The 19,624-nt window shown below is 45.0% G+C and overlaps 1 protein-coding gene across 1 annotated transcript in view; it reads left to right on the plus strand.

The window, feature by feature from the left end:
• The window catches only part of LOC135907760 (glutathione hydrolase 1 proenzyme-like), a 96,260-nt gene that overhangs the window by 51,515 nt on the left and 25,121 nt on the right, over nt 1–19,624 (plus strand). The window contains exons 10-12 of the mRNA XM_065439486.2: nt 8,640–8,797; nt 11,274–11,487; nt 15,908–16,012. Coding sequence (XP_065295558.2) covers nt 8,640–8,797; nt 11,274–11,487; nt 15,908–16,012 — 477 coding nt within the window. The remainder of the gene's footprint in view (nt 1–8,639; nt 8,798–11,273; nt 11,488–15,907; nt 16,013–19,624) is intronic.

Raw genomic sequence — 19,624 nt, forward strand, 5'->3', positions numbered from 1 at the left:
GGTGCAAACTTTCTTCCCTTTTCGTCGATTCTTGTTCCACGATTTTTAGATAAATATACTTGTGCACTTCAGCCACCCATTAATTTTGATCGATGTTCCTGAGTCTTTCATCAAAATTAATTTTGCTCTGCGCTTCTCTGACTACTAGAGACCCAACCTATGTACCCTTGAACTACCTGATCTGTGGTCTTGCCATGGGTTCCCAAGGGCAACCGGCTTCATTTTGTCTTTGGTCATGTGGCCACCCAACCCTATCTTTGATTAACTTCCTACCCCGACAATACATACAATTTTGATAAGCAAATTAATATTTTTGAATATCAGTGCAGGCACCATGACTTCTTTCCACATTTCACGCACCACCTCATATCTATTGTGGTCCTAAAGTGCCCTATGTTTCATTATTTCTGCACTCCGGATAGCTTACACTTTCAGGTCGTCTTGGTGGGTGTTTGAGGACGTGTTCCCTTCATCTACATATACGCCGAGGTATTTATAATGCTTGGTTATTGGCATGATTTGCTGTTGAATTGACACCGCGTTGTTACTCGTTTCATCCATTAGAGATCATAATTCCCGATTTCTCTGTACTAAATTTGAGGCCTAGTTTTGTCGTTGTGGTTCCACACATATTGGCGAGCCTCTGTAAGTCTCTTGCATTGCAAGCTAGTCGCACTATGTGTAGCAAGCATGTGACGCCACCTCAGGCATAATGTTCGTTCGCCGCCGGGCTCGGTGGCCTGCTAAGTTCGGCAGGTAACATAGATCACCGCACCGCAATAAACACCGACGAGCACGGCTGCTCGGTGGTCAATCATCGTTCAGCACCACCACGCTGCGGAGCGTCCGTCTATCGGAGGGTGCCTCGAGCCCTCCCTTGTTCACGAGCCCGGGTGGATCGTGACGCTGGCGACGAGGATGGCGACGAGTACCCGCGGATCGTCCCACGCCGCCGCGAGCGGTGAAACACCGCCCCCCATTGCTGTCGCCATGCCGCTGTATGGAAGGCTCGAGCCGTTCGAGGGAGATGGGTCCATCTGGCAAATTTACGAGGAGCAAGTCAACGTATTCTTCCGGGCAAACGACTCACCCGAGGCCAAACAGCCGGACATTTTCCTGGCCAGCTGTGGGACCCGCGTCTTCAGCCTCTTGCTAATATAATATAATATTTCAATATATAATATTTTCAAAAAATGCCTTGAATGATGAATGACTGGAGTGGTGCACCGCTTCAGCAGGTAGATGATTCCAGCCTTTCGCTGTCTGAACGAAGAAAGAGTTAAGATGAGTCGACGTGCGAGCTGGAGGGGGATAAACAGCCTTTGAATGACTATGACGGGATGAAGTGTGATGCGCGGGCGTGATGTCGGTCTGATGAAGTAGTGAGTGATAAAATTTGTGAAAGAGGCCCAATCTTGCTTTTCAAGTGGGAATCGTGGTGGCGGGCATCACAGAAGCGTCGTTCATTTTCCTGCAAAGTGATAACGCGAAGGCAAACAATTTGGCTCACATCTGCAGCTATGAAGATGGCCTGACGGGCGCATTGCGACGACGTGTCAAGAACGGCGGGAAGGAGCGTGTCCAATAGCAGCATTGGATTTCTTTCGTACAAGAGATAAGACATAGTAAACCCGCAGAGTCATGTCGGCAGGAATTATAGGCAATTGTTACGAGCGCAAAGCAGCGTCCCAGTAATGATGGTCGCCAGAAACATACAGAGCGAGCACGTTTTTGATAGCTCTCTAATGCTATCTTCGGCTGGTCCTTTCTGAGCATTCTGGAGCGCTCTCGCGAGCGGCGTTGTCTTCGGTTAGTTGAAAGAGGGTGCGCGCCCGGCGTTCGGCTGGTTCTTCTCGATTGCTCTGCTCTATCTTGGAGCGCTCTGAGGCGTACCGAGCCCTGTCGTCGGAGCAACGTCATCGCAGCGCTGCGTCGCTGCTGTTGGCGACGGCCCACCGTAACCTTGGCAACCTAGGCCACTGCATGCTGGCGTCTCGACAAACGTTCGTCCCGCCGGCACGTCCGCCGGTTTTTCCGGCAGCGCCAGGAGCTTTTGATAGGCGAAACATCGGACGTCGGCAGTAGTCACGTGGTTTACATCAGCAATTTCCTCCTCCGAGAGCGAGTCGCACGTTCGGCTTGCGCGTTTGTCCCCTACCTTTGAGCTCGGGAAACGACCGATCTACCCGACTCTGCTTCGGGGCATACAGGCGACCAGTCGAAGATACCATTAGAATGGCTTTTGATGCTGTTGGTCTTAAGGTGGTACACTGTTGTCCACTTGTCTTGTAGCGCCGGGGCGTAAGTGGTCTTGGACAAACTTTGATATTAAATAGCGGGCCCGCTCTGTGAGGGGGCTATCGAGGAGGCTAGTGCTGAAGGATAACGTCTTCGAGAAGGAAGTCTGCGACATCAGTTGCACAGACGGTTGGGAGAGCCCGAGTTATCGCGTACCAGGTCGTGTAGTCGGTAGGGGCTGCTATCTACTTATTTTCGTAGGCAGATAGCTGAAAAAACCAAGAAGGTCGAGACCAACTCCAGAGAATGGCTCCGATGGTTCGTCCAGAGCTTGAAGGCGGCCTGCTTGGAGAACTGCTGGTTTCTTGTAGCGCTGGCACTGCTCACGGGTTGCGGTGTAGTGGCAGAGGGAACTGTAAAAACCAGGCCAAAAGCAGCGATGCCGAACATGTTCATACGTCCTAGAATGTCCAAGGTGATGCGCCATAGGAACATCGTGTTGCTCTGCGAGGACAGTTTGATGCATATGTTTGTGAATAACGAATAGCGATTCAGGACCGTCAGGGTGCATGCTGCAGCGGTACAAGACGCCATCCTACAGCACAAATACGCACAGAAGGGGAAGGTGTCTCACATGTTAGCCGGATAATGAGGTATCGCAAGTATCATATCACGTCGTTACTCATCTCTGATCCTCTGAAACGCAGTAAGCGACAGCACGCACATATACTCGCAGCTTTGGGGAAGCTTCGGTGGGTCTACTGGATGGCGTACCATCCAGTCTGTACCTTCATGGAATCAGCCATTCTTAGGAACAATTGTGCTTGAGTACTCTTGGAGTCGTAGAGCACATCGACCGATAGGTCCAGTAGGATCCTCGAGGGATGAAAGCCAGCAGAAGGCATGATGGTCGGTGATAACTGGGAATTGCCAGCCGTAGAAGTAGCGTCGAAATTTACCCGCTGCCCAAACGATGGCAAGCCACTCGCGTTCAGTAACAGAGTAACTGCGGTCCACTTGTGAGAGAAGACTGCTAACATACACAATAACACGCTCGAAACCTCGCTGGCGCTGAGCAAAAACCGTGCCTATTCCGTGACTGATGGCCTTACTTCAAACTTCCGTTGAAGAGGCCATGTCAGAATGGGCGAGAATGCGTGGCGAAGTTACTTGCACGGTAAGCTCCGTGAACGCAGTAGCTGGTTCCGGATTCCAGACAAAAACCACGTCTTTCTTGAGATGTTCTGCTAAAGAACGCGAAACGTTATTGAAATTGCATACGAACCGGTGGAACTATCACCAGAGGCCCACAAAGCTTCGAGCATGGTTGAAAAAAGTCGGCACGGTGAAATTCTTGATTGTGCGAACTTTCTCAGGATTGATGCGGACGCCGGAAGAATCGATGAGGAGTAAGAGCACAGCAAGTTGCCGGCGGCAGAAGTGACATTTGGGCGAATTGAGCAGAAATTGCGGAAAACAAATAATTGCCTAAAGACGCTCGTTGTGTGTGGCAAAACTTGGTGAAAATGTAATAACGTCATCAAAGTAACACAGGCAGAAGAACTACCCTGAACGAGAACGTCTACCATACGTTCTAATGTAGCCGGGGCATTACATAGTCTGAACGGCAACACTTTAAACTGTTAGAGGCCATCAAGTGTAATAAAAGCGGTTTTTTCACGATTCATGTCGTTAACTGCAATCTCCCAGTGACCGGTGCGAATGACTATCGAAGAAAAACAATTGCCCCACCTAAACAAACGAGGCCCTCAGCTATCCGCCGCGGCTGATTCACGTCCATCTTGTTTCTTTGTTCAGATGGCGATAGTCGACACAGACGTGCCAGCTCTCATCCTTGCTTCTCCCGAGCACGATCGGAAAAGCCCGAGGGCTTCAAGAAGGTAGAATGATATCTCGGGCAAGCATCTTGTCGACTTCATTCAGTATGACTTGGCGCTCAGTAGGAGAGGCCCGGTAGGTTGTCAGTCAAGCGGGCTGGTGTCGCCGATGTTCTTCCGATGTTTCAACATAGACATTTCAATGAGCGGCCTGTCGTGACATCTGCAATGCCCTGGTAAAGAGGCGAGAAGGCAATGAAGCGGGTCTCCATGGAGGCCGGAAGGTCAGGAACGATCATTGTTGTGAAAGGTAATAATAATCCGGTCTAAATTGCATTGCTACACTTCCAATTACCCTGTACTTGATTGCCAAATTTCTTGCCTGCTTTATTAAAGTCTAAATACACTTGTCATTTATGGAGGCTTTAGACGGGTAAGTCTTCGTAGTTCTAATAAAAAGATCGATGACATGTGTCAGAAAATAAATAGGTGCTGCATGAAAAATGCACGTCTTCGAATTAAGATCTGAGAGACAAGCAACATAAGAAATTAACCTTGTGGAGCACATCCTGTTAAGATGTTGCAGTGTTTGCGTAAGAGTACAGACTTCTAAGTGAAATTGTTATGAGCGAGATGCTAATAGGGAAAGAAGCCTTTCCAAATATGCATTTATTTTGATACAATTACTTCTTCATCAGGAACAGATAGTATTCGTAGATGTCCAAGCGCCTTTGTCCTGATGGTCCATGGACCTTAATTTGATAGTCGTACCTGGAAGGAATAAGACATTTCACACTTGCTGTTGGACAATGCCAGATGCTGTTTCACCTAGGTCCTGTTAGGGCTGTGTTCAATAGTTATTGAAAACCGATACAAAAATAATTTTGCGCGAAACCTGGCTCATTGTTTATCGTATACTTCTGAGGTAGCACGAACAGGATCTGAGATCTTTAATGTGACTGCCCTTATTTTGGTGTACCTAGCAAGCCACTCTCGACAGCGCCATGTTGGAGAAGAGAACGATTGTCCAGACTGTCCGCAACAACCTCGCATTGCTCGGCCACCTGACACATGCGAAGTTGCTGGATCTTGTTGCTGTGTACATTTCATTCCTTTTTTATATCTCGGCTCATCTACTGAATGACATGTGAGTGTGTCGGGCCTTTAAAGTTTAAGCGTTCAATTTAAATTTCACTTGCATTAATAAGAACCAAATCTATTCCTACTTGATCTGAATTAAAAGACCCGATACCTGCTGTAAACAAAGTAATTAGTGATACCAATAAGGAGCAACAGACTTAATGCTATGAGCAATTTACAAAAAAGGAGGCAAATACGTTCAGCTGTGTTTTCTACACACCGTATGCATAATAGATATCCCATAAAGCTGGTCCCTCTAAATTCTTATCCCCGCGCTTGGCCTTATTTTTTTTCAGGCATATTTGTCAACATTTGCAGGTAATGACTAGTCGGGTCATCGAGTCAGCTGGCGCTTGTGCACACTAATTTCTTCCCCCTTACACGAACTGGCATTCAACTACAGTTTCGTCCATTCACACTTAACTAAGCTAAGTCAATTACTATGAACTCTTGAGAAATAAACCCAAGTGAGTGAGATGGCTCTCCAATGTTTCCGCACCTGTGGTGATATTACAGCGCATCTACGTCCCTAATTGTTATCACCATGTGAGCAATCTTGCAAACACGTCGCTTGCTCAGCTCCGCCCTAGTCATGTGCTACAAATTATCACCTTTTTCTTCTTGCAGTTCGTCATACGCATGCGAGCTTTGCTCCCTGCAATGAACATTCCCTGGCCGGATCTTCGCTTAACAGTGCTCTGGGCCACTCTAAACATTCACTGGAGAGCCGGGGGTTCTGCTTCCTCTGATGGAGTTGTTACAACTGTAGCCCTTTGGCACATTATTCCTACATGCAAAAATACTCAGATGAGAATGACAAAAGTGTGACATTTGACACTTTCTGAAACCCAGGTCCTTAACAGATGTTTTTTTAAGGTATATGTTTGGGATAGCTGATGTCCGATAGCCAAAAATCAACATTACATATTTTCACAAAATGCAAAATGTCCGCTTTGGTGATATTTTTCTCTCTGACAATAATTTTAGCGATGCAGCGCAGTTTCTAGGCAACAATACGAGACAACAAATGCACTGAAAACCATATGTTTTTCAGTCAGCCATGGAAGTTAAAATTGCTACACTGCACGTCAGATATCACGCTTTCAGAATTTTGCCTGTGGCATAAAACATCGCCCCTTTTACGTGTAACGAGTGTACAGCTCATCTCCGAGACATGCGTGGATGATTCTTCTTCTAGAGCAAACCGGCATTTCGGAGCTGCTGCTTCATGGGAGATGAATTATCATGTGCGCGTGAAGCATGCACGGAGCCAATTGCCCTATGAATTTTAGTTAACCCGACCTATTAGAGGGGAAAGCAAGAAATCTTCGAAAATCTACACATTACACAGAATAAATTACGTGACACAGTAAGAGATGTTTCAAAACGTTAGCGTCCTTTGCCAAACATTAAGTACAAAATGCAATGAACTTCTTTGTCGATTTGCAGCAAATTGCTCATAAAAACAGAATACTTCTTGCTTACAACCGTAGATTGGGGGAAATAAACAGTCGCACATTAAATTTTGACGATTAGGTTATTAGGCTGCACAAAAGAAACGATTGCTGAAATAGTGCATTTGGAGATAACAGAAACAGATCTCAGCTTTGGGGGGGGGGGGGGGAGGTGAGTTAAGGCAAGTTGACACAGCATAAACTTTGATTGGCGTGTTCGTACAAGGGTGTCCGCAGTACATGTAAAGACTTTAAATTGTCGAGATTCGTTACCTGTGGGCTCAAAATGATGCGATGCCAGAAATGAAGCATTTAGCAAGCATAGCGTATCGGAAGCGATAATCGACTTCCTGAATCGACGCTGCTTCAGTGTAATAAGCACGCACATCTGCACCCACCTAATCCAGCACACATGTCTGCCGGCCACCACTGATCACCCCTGTGTCGCTGCAGCACATACAAATGTTGTAGAGGTTGCACTGGCTTGAAATTTCACAGTAGCATTGCTTATATCACTGAGAGCCTTCATCTACGCGACCAGATGACTCCTCAACACGAAAGCAGTACCGTAAGGTCACTGGCTCATCGAAATGGCAACATTTACCAGTGACAGCAGTGGGCTCTTCCCCCAGGTCACGCAAGAATTTTGATCTTCTCCAACGGCGCATTCTTTCCTAATTTCTGCCAATCCGCTACTTTGAACAGCGCACATGGGCGACTACTCGTTTCTTAGTGTATCTGGTCTGTCCACCTTTTCCCTTTCTTTCGCTTTTGAGACTGCTCTCCTAAGGACAGTTAGCATCACCATCTCCGCTCCTTCAGCTTTTGCTTCTTTGCATTCTCTCGACGCGTTGGCACGTATTTTGTCGCCCCAATTTGGCAGGGCCACACACAAAGGCTCCGTTCGCCCATCGTCCGCATACAGCCATGACCAGCAGGTCACCTCTGTTTTGACTTATGTTAACGAGCTTGAAAGTACGTTTATATGCGGTGCCGGCAGCATTAAGTACAGGGTTTAAGAGGACAGTATGCAAGATTTGACTAAGAGTGAAAAGCTCTATCCTCAAATTATTGGAATATCGAAGCTTTTATATCGCATTTGACATAATGTCGCGTGGACACTACAACTTTGTCATGTTATTTTAGGTTGCTGTTTATACTTGTGTTTCTGAAAATTTTGCACCTTTTTTTAGAATTTTAAGAAATGTATATTCTAGAAAATGTACTCACTGCAGTCACTGAACCTGAACGTTTCTTTCTAGATTTAACAGACGCCTCCAATATCAGTGAAGTAGTCCTCCCCATCCCCTCCACCAAGAAATTTTCCATTATCGTGTACTTAAATGAAAAGTTTTCAGAAATATCTCCCTCTCATTTTAAATTCAATTCACTTCCACCTATATCTTGCGTAAATATTTATAATAAATTAGGCCGAACTGTTTTATTGGTAACTGCTAAAGGAAGAGATGCTTTGTTGTTCTGTATGAAGGGGAGGACCAATACACTGATGATGTTATAAATCCACAGACATGTATTGAACACAAGGCAACATATTCTTGAGATCCACCGGTCTGCGGAGCGATACATAATGCAGACAGCAACATTGGGCTCCTTCGCTGTGATATGAAAACATTGAACAAATGCGCATTGACAGTCGATTTGAACAGATTCTTTAAAAAAGATTTCTAGCAGCGCAGAAAATAGATACCCCTTTTTTAGGTTGATTACCTGCACTATTGCAGAACACTAGCCCTTCTTTAGGTTTACATGAACAGGTGCAATCGCGTCACTTGACAAAATCAGTTTTCATAATATGTGAGTTTAAAAGAATATAACAACAAACGCAAGAGGACACTTCAGTAAATAAGAGAGCCCGACGAAAACAGGTCCGCGTTTTCAGCGTCTATGAACACTAAATCACAGCGCGTGTTTATGTTCTGTAACAAACTTCAGCAAACACACTTTGCAGGACTTTCCGGAACTTGTGGATGAAATAGAGCAGAGCTCTTTGTCTGGAAAGGCGGCCACGAACTCACAGTACAAGATTGTTCCAGACTACGGTGGTGTCCACCTGTCCATAATCAAGGGTTTCGAAGCCGTGACTATCATATCCGGCATCAACGAACCGTAAGTTCGCAAAAAATTACTTCACTGTGTGACGCTGACAACCAATAAAAAACAATCTGAACATGTCAAATAAACATACCTAATAAGGATATGGGTGCTGACCCGGCCGGATGTCTGGAAGACTGTTTTCCTCTGATTCTTTCATAAAAATCTCGCTTAAAAATGCCGTTGTACCTATTACTAATGATACACTATTGACACGTAGTAGTGACAGTGAAGAAAGCCGCAAAACCTGGACTGACGAAACTAGCCTTTTGTGGGGACAACTTGTGCCCTCGAAAACGGGGATTGAGGATAAAAGTTGATGGAGAATACCTTAGCAACTTGCGCTTCGCTGATGATATTGCCTTGCTTAGTAACTCAGGAGACCAATTGCAATGGATGCTCACTGACATGGAGAGGCAAAGCAAAGGGTGGGTCTGAAAATTAATCTGCTGAAAACTAAAGTAATGTTTAACAGTCTCGGAAGAGAACAGCAGTTTACGATAGGTAGCGAGGCACTGGAAGTGGTAAGGGAATACATCTACTTAGGGCACGTAGTGACCACGGATCCGGATCATGAGACTGAAATAACCAGAAGAATAAGAATGGGCTGGGGTGCGTTTGGCAGGCATTCTCACATCATGAACAGCAGGTCGCCACTATCCCTCAAAAGGAATGTGTATAACAGCTGTGTGTTACCAGTACTCACATATGGGGCAGAAACCTGGAGGCTTACGAAAAGGGTTCTGCTGAAATTGAGGACGACGCAACGAGCTATGGAAAGAAGAATGATCGGTGTAACGTTAAGGGATAAGAAAAGAGCAGATTGGGTGAGGCAACAAACGCGGGTAAATGACATCTTAGTTGAAATAAAGAAAAAGAAATGGACATGGGCCGGACATGTAATGAGGAGGGGAGATAACCGATGGCAATTAAGGGTTACGGAGTGGATTCCAAGGGAAGGGAAGCGTAGCAGGGGGCGGCAGAAAGTTAGGTGGGCGGATGACATTAAGACGTTTGCAGGGACAACATGGCCACAATTAGTACATGACCGGGGTAGTTGGAGAAGTATGGGAGAGGCCTTTGCCCTGCAGTGGGCGTAACTAGGCTGATTATGATGATGATGATGATGATGATGATGATGAATATTTGTGAGGGTGATTAGTGAATTTCGGGTAATTTCCTTTATATGTGCGGTTACTCCAAGGTATATGAAATGTGAGTTAGATAAAAGTTGTAAGTAGTGTGACTATGAAGTACTAACTACGATGACCAATTTCTTTAATACGCGTTAGTTACTCTTAAGTGTGTGAACCGCGGCTTACATAAAAGTAGTAACTAGTGTAACAACACAGTAGGTACGATGACGACCTTTAATTTAGGTTGAATACCTGAATGAATGACTGGAGGAATAAAAACAACGTTTTTTACACATGCAGGCATATTTTTTTTTTGACCGAAGGCTTCTCTTTTTCTGTTTTGTTTATATGCTTATATAACCGTTATGTTCGAAGAAAAAATTGCGTTAGAAACCTGCTCTCAATATATCTAGATGATACAGATGTCCTGGCCTGGTTATATTAAGCAAAGCCATAACACCGTTTCAAGATATTTACTTATTCGCTCTGCTGGTACTCTTAATCATATTCCAGTCAGGTTTCAGGAATACGCAAAACATGTGTCTCAATATTTTAGACTTGATATGGATATATGTCCCACAATAAATCATGAAATACAAGAAATTCAGAATAAAAGAGCTCTTCAAGTTTCTTTTTTAAATTATAGTAACGGAAAATTTGTCATCTATGTTCCAATTTCCGTGAAATTGCTGCAGCTAATGGACATCTTCTAACCCAATGTTGTACCGGTTATGTTGCTGAATGGTTTGCGCATTTTGTATTCTTGCGTGGCAAGTAAGTGAAAGAATCTGTAATTATCTGGTTGCTCCTCAATATATATCACCAAGGTTCACATACAAACTTTGGATGTGTGTCCCACGCATTCGAACGCCGGCTAACATACAAGTGTGTGGAAGATTGTTCAAACGAATAGGTGTAGTTTATGAAAGTTGTGTGACACGTGTTGACTTGGTCTGTCTTGGTGTAGGCCCACTATCAATGTCTGAAATATAATGCAAATTTTGCGCCCGTCCCTTGTATTTACCCTTCTTCGTCATTTTTTTCCGCCCTTTGGCGTTATGTGCTCAAAAACAGGTACAGATATCTCCAAAACGATTGCAGAAAAGAGCTAACATTTAAAAGGACCATAATTTCACCTGTTTATTCTTATAAGACACATAGCGAACGCAGAATCTTTAGTTTTCTCACTTTACCCGAAACTCCGTTCAGAAGTAAGCGGTTACAATATGTCGCATTTTTTTCACTCATCGCTAAAACGTACGCTGAACGAGATTTAGAGCGATTGGCCTTCCACTCTAAGTGCGCAGCGACGCACGAAGAACGACGGTAGAACGCGCGTCTTCGTGCGCGTGCAGGTTTGGAAGCAAGAAGGCTTCAGTACCAGGCCTTATCATGAACAACTACATGAGCGCGTTCGCAACGACAGCCGGCGTGCCGAATGCACTGAAAGGCGGCAGCCAGCCCAGGACATCCATGGTCGCCGTGTTCGCCAAAGGCAACGGCCAGAGAGTCCTCCGCATGCAGGCGGGGGCTGGAGGAGGAATACCTGGAATGTGGGCTTTGGCTGAGGTGAGCGGCGTGCACAGAGATAACGAAAAGCACACGTGGCAAACGCGGCTGCAACTACACATTTTCATATATTTCCGTTTTGGTCAAATATGTAAGTGCAAACTTTTCATAAAGCTTTGAGACTTAGACCGGAAAACTTTTATGTAAATTCATAAAATACATGCATCGGCGAATAATATGTTTCAAGTGGCAGGATACGTCTGCTATAGTTTGGTGTTTGTCTGTGAATGTTGTTTTCTTCAGCCAGTCCAGTACGCCATGAAGTGTGACACCATTTCTTCGCAAGGAAAATATTTGGTTGAATGCGGCTGTTTGTTACTTGCTTATGAAATCTGGCAGAACATCGCTTTGGTGATTCTAATGATAGAAACGAACGAAAATGTTTTTACTCTGCAGACACAGCGAAGGATCGCACTGTGAATGCTTCAAACCACAAACACCTCAGTCACAAAGGCGACAGTGACCTCTCTGCTAAAGAAAAGTTCTGAAGCAACTGAACGATTGCTTTCCTGCCCCAGCTAGCGAACTTCGACAAACTTCTTTAAAGATTTCATTCAGGTACCTTGAGGGACTTTGGTTAAGAAATGTTCGCTCCATTCCATGTTCTGGATTTTGTTATATAAAGGTGCCCTTCGGTTTTTGTCGTGCTCGGTGCCCTATCCCAAGTAACGGGAATCAATACGAAACTTTAGATCTTGGGCGTCATTGAAGAAGTGAATTATAGCTCAGTTCGTTGTAGTATTTATTATGCGATGGAGTAGGTCTGTCAACAAAGTCAGCCAAAGAACATGTTTGGTACCTTCTTACTGCAAGATTTGACATTTTAGGACATACACTTTATCAGGAGGACAACATTAAAGTTACACGCTCGCAAAAAGGTAGAGTTGCGGGCTCACAAACTGACGTTTTCCCAGCAATGTGCGTGTCATATGCCAATTTTTTTTTTGCACGAAATATCCTTTGGAATGTGCAGTTGACGCGCCTTGTATGTTCTCAATAAAAGGTCGACTTAAGAATGTTTCCCGGGAAATCAGGAATTCCAAAGAACGCAGTACGTCTGGTGCACAGCACGAAAAGCGTGCCCGAAACCTTAACTGGCAGCTTAAATGACAGCCGCTTGTAACGTTGCATGTCGCTTAGGGTGATGGTAATCTTTGAGGCACAAACAATGGCATCATAAAGGTAGACCAAAGAGGTCTGCCATTTCAAGCTGTTCAGTACCTTGGGCGCTATAACGTAAAGCTGTTCCAAACTTTTCTATTCCAATTCTGCAATCAGCCCTCCGCGATTGGTCAAAAACCTGTCTGTCACGCGGCGTCGCGAAAACCGCAATAGCTTTTCTGACATACAAGGGTTCACCTGCATACACAACATAAGGTTCTCGTAAATACATGTGGTGCAAGTCTCATCAGCAAATTGAGCCCTTTGGGCGAGAGTCAGCTCAGCACGCTTTTTCTTGGCAGTGGTCCCAAGGAGACAGGGTTTCATTTCTTCAACCGAAGTGCTCCAGGTTTTCAGGGTGTCCTCATGACTCTGGTACCAAACGAACGCCGTGTCAGCAAGCGAAAACACGAGATTTATAAGTTGTGGCTTCGAGTCCCATTTGTTGCTTTTTACTCTCCCTTTCGCAATGTGTCAGTGATACATCGAGGCCTTGCTGAGTTTTTCCTGCGTCGTAACGTGGCTCCCGCAGCGGATGGTAAGGGAAAAGAGTTGTGGACGTCGAAGCACCTGCATTAGTGGCCATGGCGGGCAGCGTTTACGCACGCCCGCCAAGCTGACGACTGCCACGAAGATTGGGAGGCAAAGGTTCCCTGGTAGGACTAGGTAGCTAGTACTTTCACCAAAAATATCACAAGGCGTGAGGTGTTTATTCGGAACGCCCGGCCCAAAGGCACTTGATAGGGCAAGGCCACCAGACCGAAAAATAGTCCTCCTCTTCCTTCTCTACCAGACCTACTTCCCTTCTGCTTCGTACGTACAAACCCACCCTTACAATATTCACAGCACAACTGCCCAACACCCTGGAATTCATTTTTATCGTGCTTCTGAACTAAAGACGTGTGTATTCTGCGAACACTGTCGATAGTTTTTTTTTTCTAAACAAAGTGCGCCTCAGATTTTCCTCTAACAGGCTGCTTGATTTTTACAGACGGTAGATGATGTTGCATGGCTCATTCAGTGCTCGCATGAGTTCAAACAAATAGGCTTCGGTCCAGCTTGAATAGCAGCTCCAGTGAATGACGACAATTATCCCTTCGGACTGCAAAGGGGCCCTGTAGTATATTCATATCAACGTTCTAAAAACCAAGCAACAGTACACATATATCCTCAAAGGATTCCTTTATCGCATCCAGAAAGCAGTTTTGAAGCTGACTGAAGCGTGGTCATTCAATGTCATTGTCGTTCCATTCTCTATCCATGTCTGCGATGAAGGCATAGCACCGCTTCAAACAAAGACGAATCCAATCGTCCTGATGAATACATCCTCAGATGCCGCTTGTTTTGCTCCGTTCGGCGCCTTGTTTTCAATTATTCACGCATTCGCGCATTCAGCATTCCTCACGCATTCCAGGGAAAATAGGAGCAATGCTTTCCCTTCTTTGCACGTAGAGCGCTATGGTTAAAAATGCAGCTGCTGCAACTAGTTTTGCTCAAGCGAAGGATCCTCTAGCTTGCCAAGAGGTCCTGCGCGTGTTCGAACATCACATGCCGGCCGTCGCAGCTACCGACTCTTCCACTTACGCCTTTCCCGCAGTACTATCGCTAGTTGAGAGACCTTGCACGGAGCACGCTTGCATTTGCATCGCGGACAGTGAACGCCGTTCAGCGGATATACACGGACGATGAGCGTGAGACGAGCCCTTCAGTTCGCTAAAACTTGCTTGTGTACTTGTTGGGACGCCTGCTCGGACCCTAAACGGATTGTATGAAGCACCCTAGTGACCCTGCTGTGTTCTCGAAGCACCGGACACAGTATTATCCGTATCGCAAGGTGGGAAGCACAGCTCGTGTTGTAACTTCCTAGTGCAATCCCAGTGAATCTTGAAAAATAAATTTATCTTCACTAATTAAGAAGGCTGAGCGGCAGTTTTAGATGACCTCATGCTTTTGCTGATGTAATCATAACATAGGAATGACTTCAAACTTGGAGATTCATTTATTTACACATACTGCAGCCCAATTGGGCTATCACAGGAGTGGGTTTGTACACTCCATATAACAAAACATTCTTCTGCTCAAATCAACTTCGACACCGTAGGAATCAGGATAACTTCAAATTGAAAGATATTGCGAGTAATAATAAACACAGCATGAATCAAGTTAACTTGCACAAAAATTTCTCTAAAGGCAGTGACCAAGTTTCACCTGGTAGTAAGTTCTATTTCTCCATTGTACGAGAAAAGAAGCTGTACCGAAATAGGTAAATACGCGGCTGAAATAGTGTAAGGTCAAGTCTGTGGCTATTCCTTGTAGGTTTCAATTCATCAGGAGACAGATAGTAGTTCATTATTGAGTAGCGTGGGGTGTTAACGAGATTATGCAATACTTTATGGCATTCGCGATCCCGCCGCTCGGTCATAGGTCGTAGACCAAGTGCAACAAGGTGAGATGAGGGTGAGAAGTGCCACTCATCACGGTGGTATATGAAACGAATTGCTTTATTTTGAACTGATTTGAGAGTGTTAATCTCAGATATTTTATAAGGGTTCCAGATGGGTCAACCATATTCGAGAATAGATCGGGTGAGCGATCTATATGATGCCAATTTTTTTTCACCTGGAGGTTTTCGTAATGTACGATTTAAACACCTAGTTTTCCTTTTTCTTTGTTGAACGTTGAAATGCTGAAGACTGTACCGCTCAGATAGTTCTCAAGTGTGATCGCGCATCACGAATAGCCTGAGGCCAACTGTTGACTGACGAGAAATTATACTGCGAAGTTTGAGAAGAGTTGACCGTAGCTGAAAGGTTGTTCATGCGTGCAGAAGGCATCGTCACTACAAGAACGTTAGCGCCTCCATATTGAGAACTTGCTGCTGATGTTCACCCACTGATTGTAAAGGTCTATTAACGTCTTCGAAAGAAGTACTTGTGGCGAGCACATAGCAAACAAGTTCAAAGTATTACCCTTCTTGTGTAATGTCGTTTGTACAACATGAAAACTTCAGAAACACCATTTAGCCAATTCTGTTTATTGGCACACGAAAGACAAGATACGGGATGGACATATTTGGACCATTTGAGCACCCGGGAACGCAAGAGCAACTGCTGTAACTTCGAAACAAAAGGGTCTAAAAGGTTTGAGAACTTGTTTATATCTTCACTGTCTTGGATGTTTTATATTGTCATATTGGCATACATCTATAAAAGTTCATTTCTAACCTGGAGAAGCTATTTACACAGCAGTCTCTTCGCAGGTCCTAAACTGCATCTATGATCACAATGTTTCTTCCTGCGTCCGGTCGGTGACTAGAACCCTTCCCACACCTGTCATCACCTCAGACAAGGATCCCGACATTGAGGTTGGTGTTATTCTTTCGCGATACACGCGCTCATTCGAGAGTTATTGTGAGTTTTTTCATACTATGGGCGCTGCTACTTGAAGCTATTTAAAACTTTTCTATTTAATTTCTTCAATAAGCCCTGCGCGATTGTTCAAAAACTTTTTGGAACCACCCACACTTCGCCTGTGTGTCACGCGATGTCACGAAGACCGCGATAGCTCCCAATCTCATATGACGCCTACAGACTGGTTCTGCATAATTGAACTCAAAAAAAGCAAAGGTTATTTCTGATTCGGCGCCTTTTCAGCATTAGCCCTCGGCTACTGGTTGAAAGCTTCCGGGCTGCACCCACTTACCTGACTGTCATGCGGCATCCCAAGACCACAAAAACTCACCGCGTCAAAGTGACGTGCACGCGTTAAAGATGCATTATTATAATATTTTTTTCTTCTGGAAAGCCACAGGCTGCCCCGTTCTGAAAGGAATAACATACACTTACAAAATATCAGAGAAAAATTTTATAGCACAGTGTTAAATAACTGAAGAAAATAGTTTTTACGCAATTCTTCTGAATTTATGCTGCTACCTTGTACCCTAGAAGTGGCTTCCTTGCTCTTCAACAATCATATGTTCCACAAAGAGTACGTTATTGCTCGACTTGGCCAAAAACCGTATTGACACATAACTTGAATCTAAATATGCGTAGAGCTACTTGTACAAAACACTGCGAATGGGCCGGTTGAAGGATGCGTTGACCACAAAATTACACAATAAAAACCATCACGTAAACATCATAACTACAATAAATATGTGCCATCAAGCGCGTGATTTCTCTGCTAAACCCAGGCTATCTTTAGTTCTTTCTGCCATTTTACTACGAAACAGCTTAAGTGTGCTCTTTCGCCAGTTTTCTTGCACGAATGATTGTGTTTGTAGATTAACGGGAATTAACATTTCTAGAAAGAAGTGCCGTCGCGTTACAACTTTGAGTTTAAAGGTCAATACGCTGGTATTGTTAGTGGAACTACGTCTCGTTATTCCGGTACTAAATAATCCTTGGCCCTCTTTCCCGTGCTCTTGAAATGTACGGTCCCTGTCATGGCAGTCTAGTGTCGGAGGGGCGGCCTTTTGAGAAGTTTGGCGCCACCTTCTGACGTCGAGCTGCAAAGACATAATTGATTTTGAGCATGCGCTCAAAGGTGGCCAGATCGTCGACCCTCACGGTCATAGACAGGCCCCTATCGCATCTGCTTCTTTCTCACGATTCGGACAGGCCACAGGAACCACACTTGCTGGGTTTTCGGCGGCCTATGGGTGGTTGCGTTGTCATGCCAAAAACGGCCTTATATCACAGCTATTCCGCATGAACAATCTCGGGAAACCGCTGGTGACCTCTCTAACCTACTGTGGCCTACCGTGAAGCTAATTTGCGGACTAGGAGCAGTGCTGACGGATAGCGAGAACGGGAGGTGATTGTGAACGCGCAATTGTGCCCGCTGTTGGCGGTTGGGCAGCGAGAAACGAGCAGATGACAGGCGTTGTGTCAACGAAGCAAGCTGGTCCAAGGTGAAGGACTGTGCGCGTTCCCGTTGTGTTTTGCTTGTTGTATATGGGTGTCACGTGGTGCGCACTGGATCATGATTTCGTCCAAGGCTGAAGCTCTCACTGTTCGTGCTAAGTGCGGGAGGGACCTAGTTGCTGTTGATAATTTCATCCGGATGGGGTTCGAGCACGTTGCAAAGTGCGCCGTAGGACAATAGTTCTAAATATTGCTCTAGATGCATAGTACGAAAAATTGCCTCGTTAGCCATGTTGCCATTGAATATCCGGAATCGGCTAAACGCTGTACCCGGTGGAAGCAACTTACAGAGCAAACCGAATACTTTCTGCTGCCTTGCACATATCCAGGCTTTCTATGTCATTGGATATAATTATCCCAAACGGAAGCTATGGAAACACATGTATGTAATATCGAGTGATGAGCATTGTCGTCGTGAAAGTGCATCCTGAGAAGCAAGTATGCCATTCCAACTTCCTTTGGTAGAGGGCGCTGCATGTATTACAAGCGCATTCTTCCCGCACCCTACACAGTCACGACGTGGCCCGTACTGTTCTTCGGTTAGCATTAGCGTAGATGTGGTCGTTCGCATTTCAATTTCCTGATACAGGCGACTTTACTTGTGACTACTTTCACCACTGCTATGGCAGCCAGCGGCTGCAGCTTTTGCAGTAAGCTAGTCAAGTTCAGTAATCAAGTTTTGTTTGAGGAATCTCTTTTCATTCGATTGCAGCCATTAGTGAAGTTCGACCTTCTCACACTGATAGCGTGAAGAGGCGTACGTTATTTGCCCAAGAAAGTGCAATGCAGCAGAAGGATTCACCAAATATATTTTTTTTATTTTGCACAATTGAGGGCTTATTATGGAAGCGAGGGTGGAACAAATATGTCCGGCTGGGGGAAAGGTTGAGAATCATCAAGGAGAAGAATGGAGACAAGTTGAGTGTGCAAACAGCAAGTGACAGTGGTACCTTGCAGTAAAATAATAATGTCTGTGGTTATATTCACAGCTATGATGAACGCACAACGCTCTTTTGAATGCACCAGGCTTCAAGCAATGACAACCCCCGGTAAAGACAGCGGCCTTTCGAAGTGACAAACACACCGGTATTGGTAACGTTGGCGGACAAGAGGGTACCAAGTGCTGGCGACCGGGAGGGAGTTTAAAATAGGCAGCTATGAAGACAGGTAATCGTCGTACGTAAACACTAGTAGTATCGTTGGTATCGATCGCTTGTACGATGCGCTGATGACAGAAAATTAAACCAGACGCCAACGAGCCGAACTGCCAACCTCAATTGAGATCGTGACCGCACGCGAATAAAATGGCAGACTGAATGGGGTGACGGATACTGTCATAACAGAAATTGTAGTTCCCCTGTGAACCAAAGCCAATAACCGCACACCTTCCACAGACACCAATAGCATGCTTGACGGTCGCTATCGACGAATTGCAACAGTTCACGAATGTGCAGGTCTCCCTATAAAAACTTCACAGAATAGTTTTCCGCGAGGAAAGGGATCTGAGAGGCTGGACTTATTGGGGAAACGGTCGGAATGATGACGGGGAGCGACGTCTCGAGGTACGTGAACACGCGGTCGTCTTGGAGAAGCCGGCCGGAGGTGCAGATCGCTGAGAGAACGGAGGTCGGCTGTATGGCAGAAGAGAAGATGACGCATCGCGCTCAAAGGCAACGTAGCCGTATCGTACGTCGTGTGGGCGCGTCTGCAAAACTAGTAGATATGGCCCCGTATGCTGCAGCAGTAGCATGTCACGGATATATATATATATATATATATATATATATATATATATATATATATATATATATATATATATATATATATATATATATATATATATATATATATATGCAGGGTGTTTCAGGTAAATTTCGCCACAGTTTAAAAAGATGCCCATGCATGCCATGGCGACGCGACCAAATGCATGTTTCTCCCTTTTGTATGTAGTTTTGTACGCTAATTTTGTATTTTGCTTAATTATATAATCAGTCAAGCTTAATTAAAATACATCTGGAGCAACGACGCTAAGCAAAAAATTCCAATTAGAA

Source organism: Dermacentor albipictus, chromosome 8 (assembly GCF_038994185.2).
Source record: "Dermacentor albipictus isolate Rhodes 1998 colony chromosome 8, USDA_Dalb.pri_finalv2, whole genome shotgun sequence".
NCBI classification, from domain to species: Eukaryota; Metazoa; Arthropoda; class Arachnida; order Ixodida; family Ixodidae; genus Dermacentor; species Dermacentor albipictus.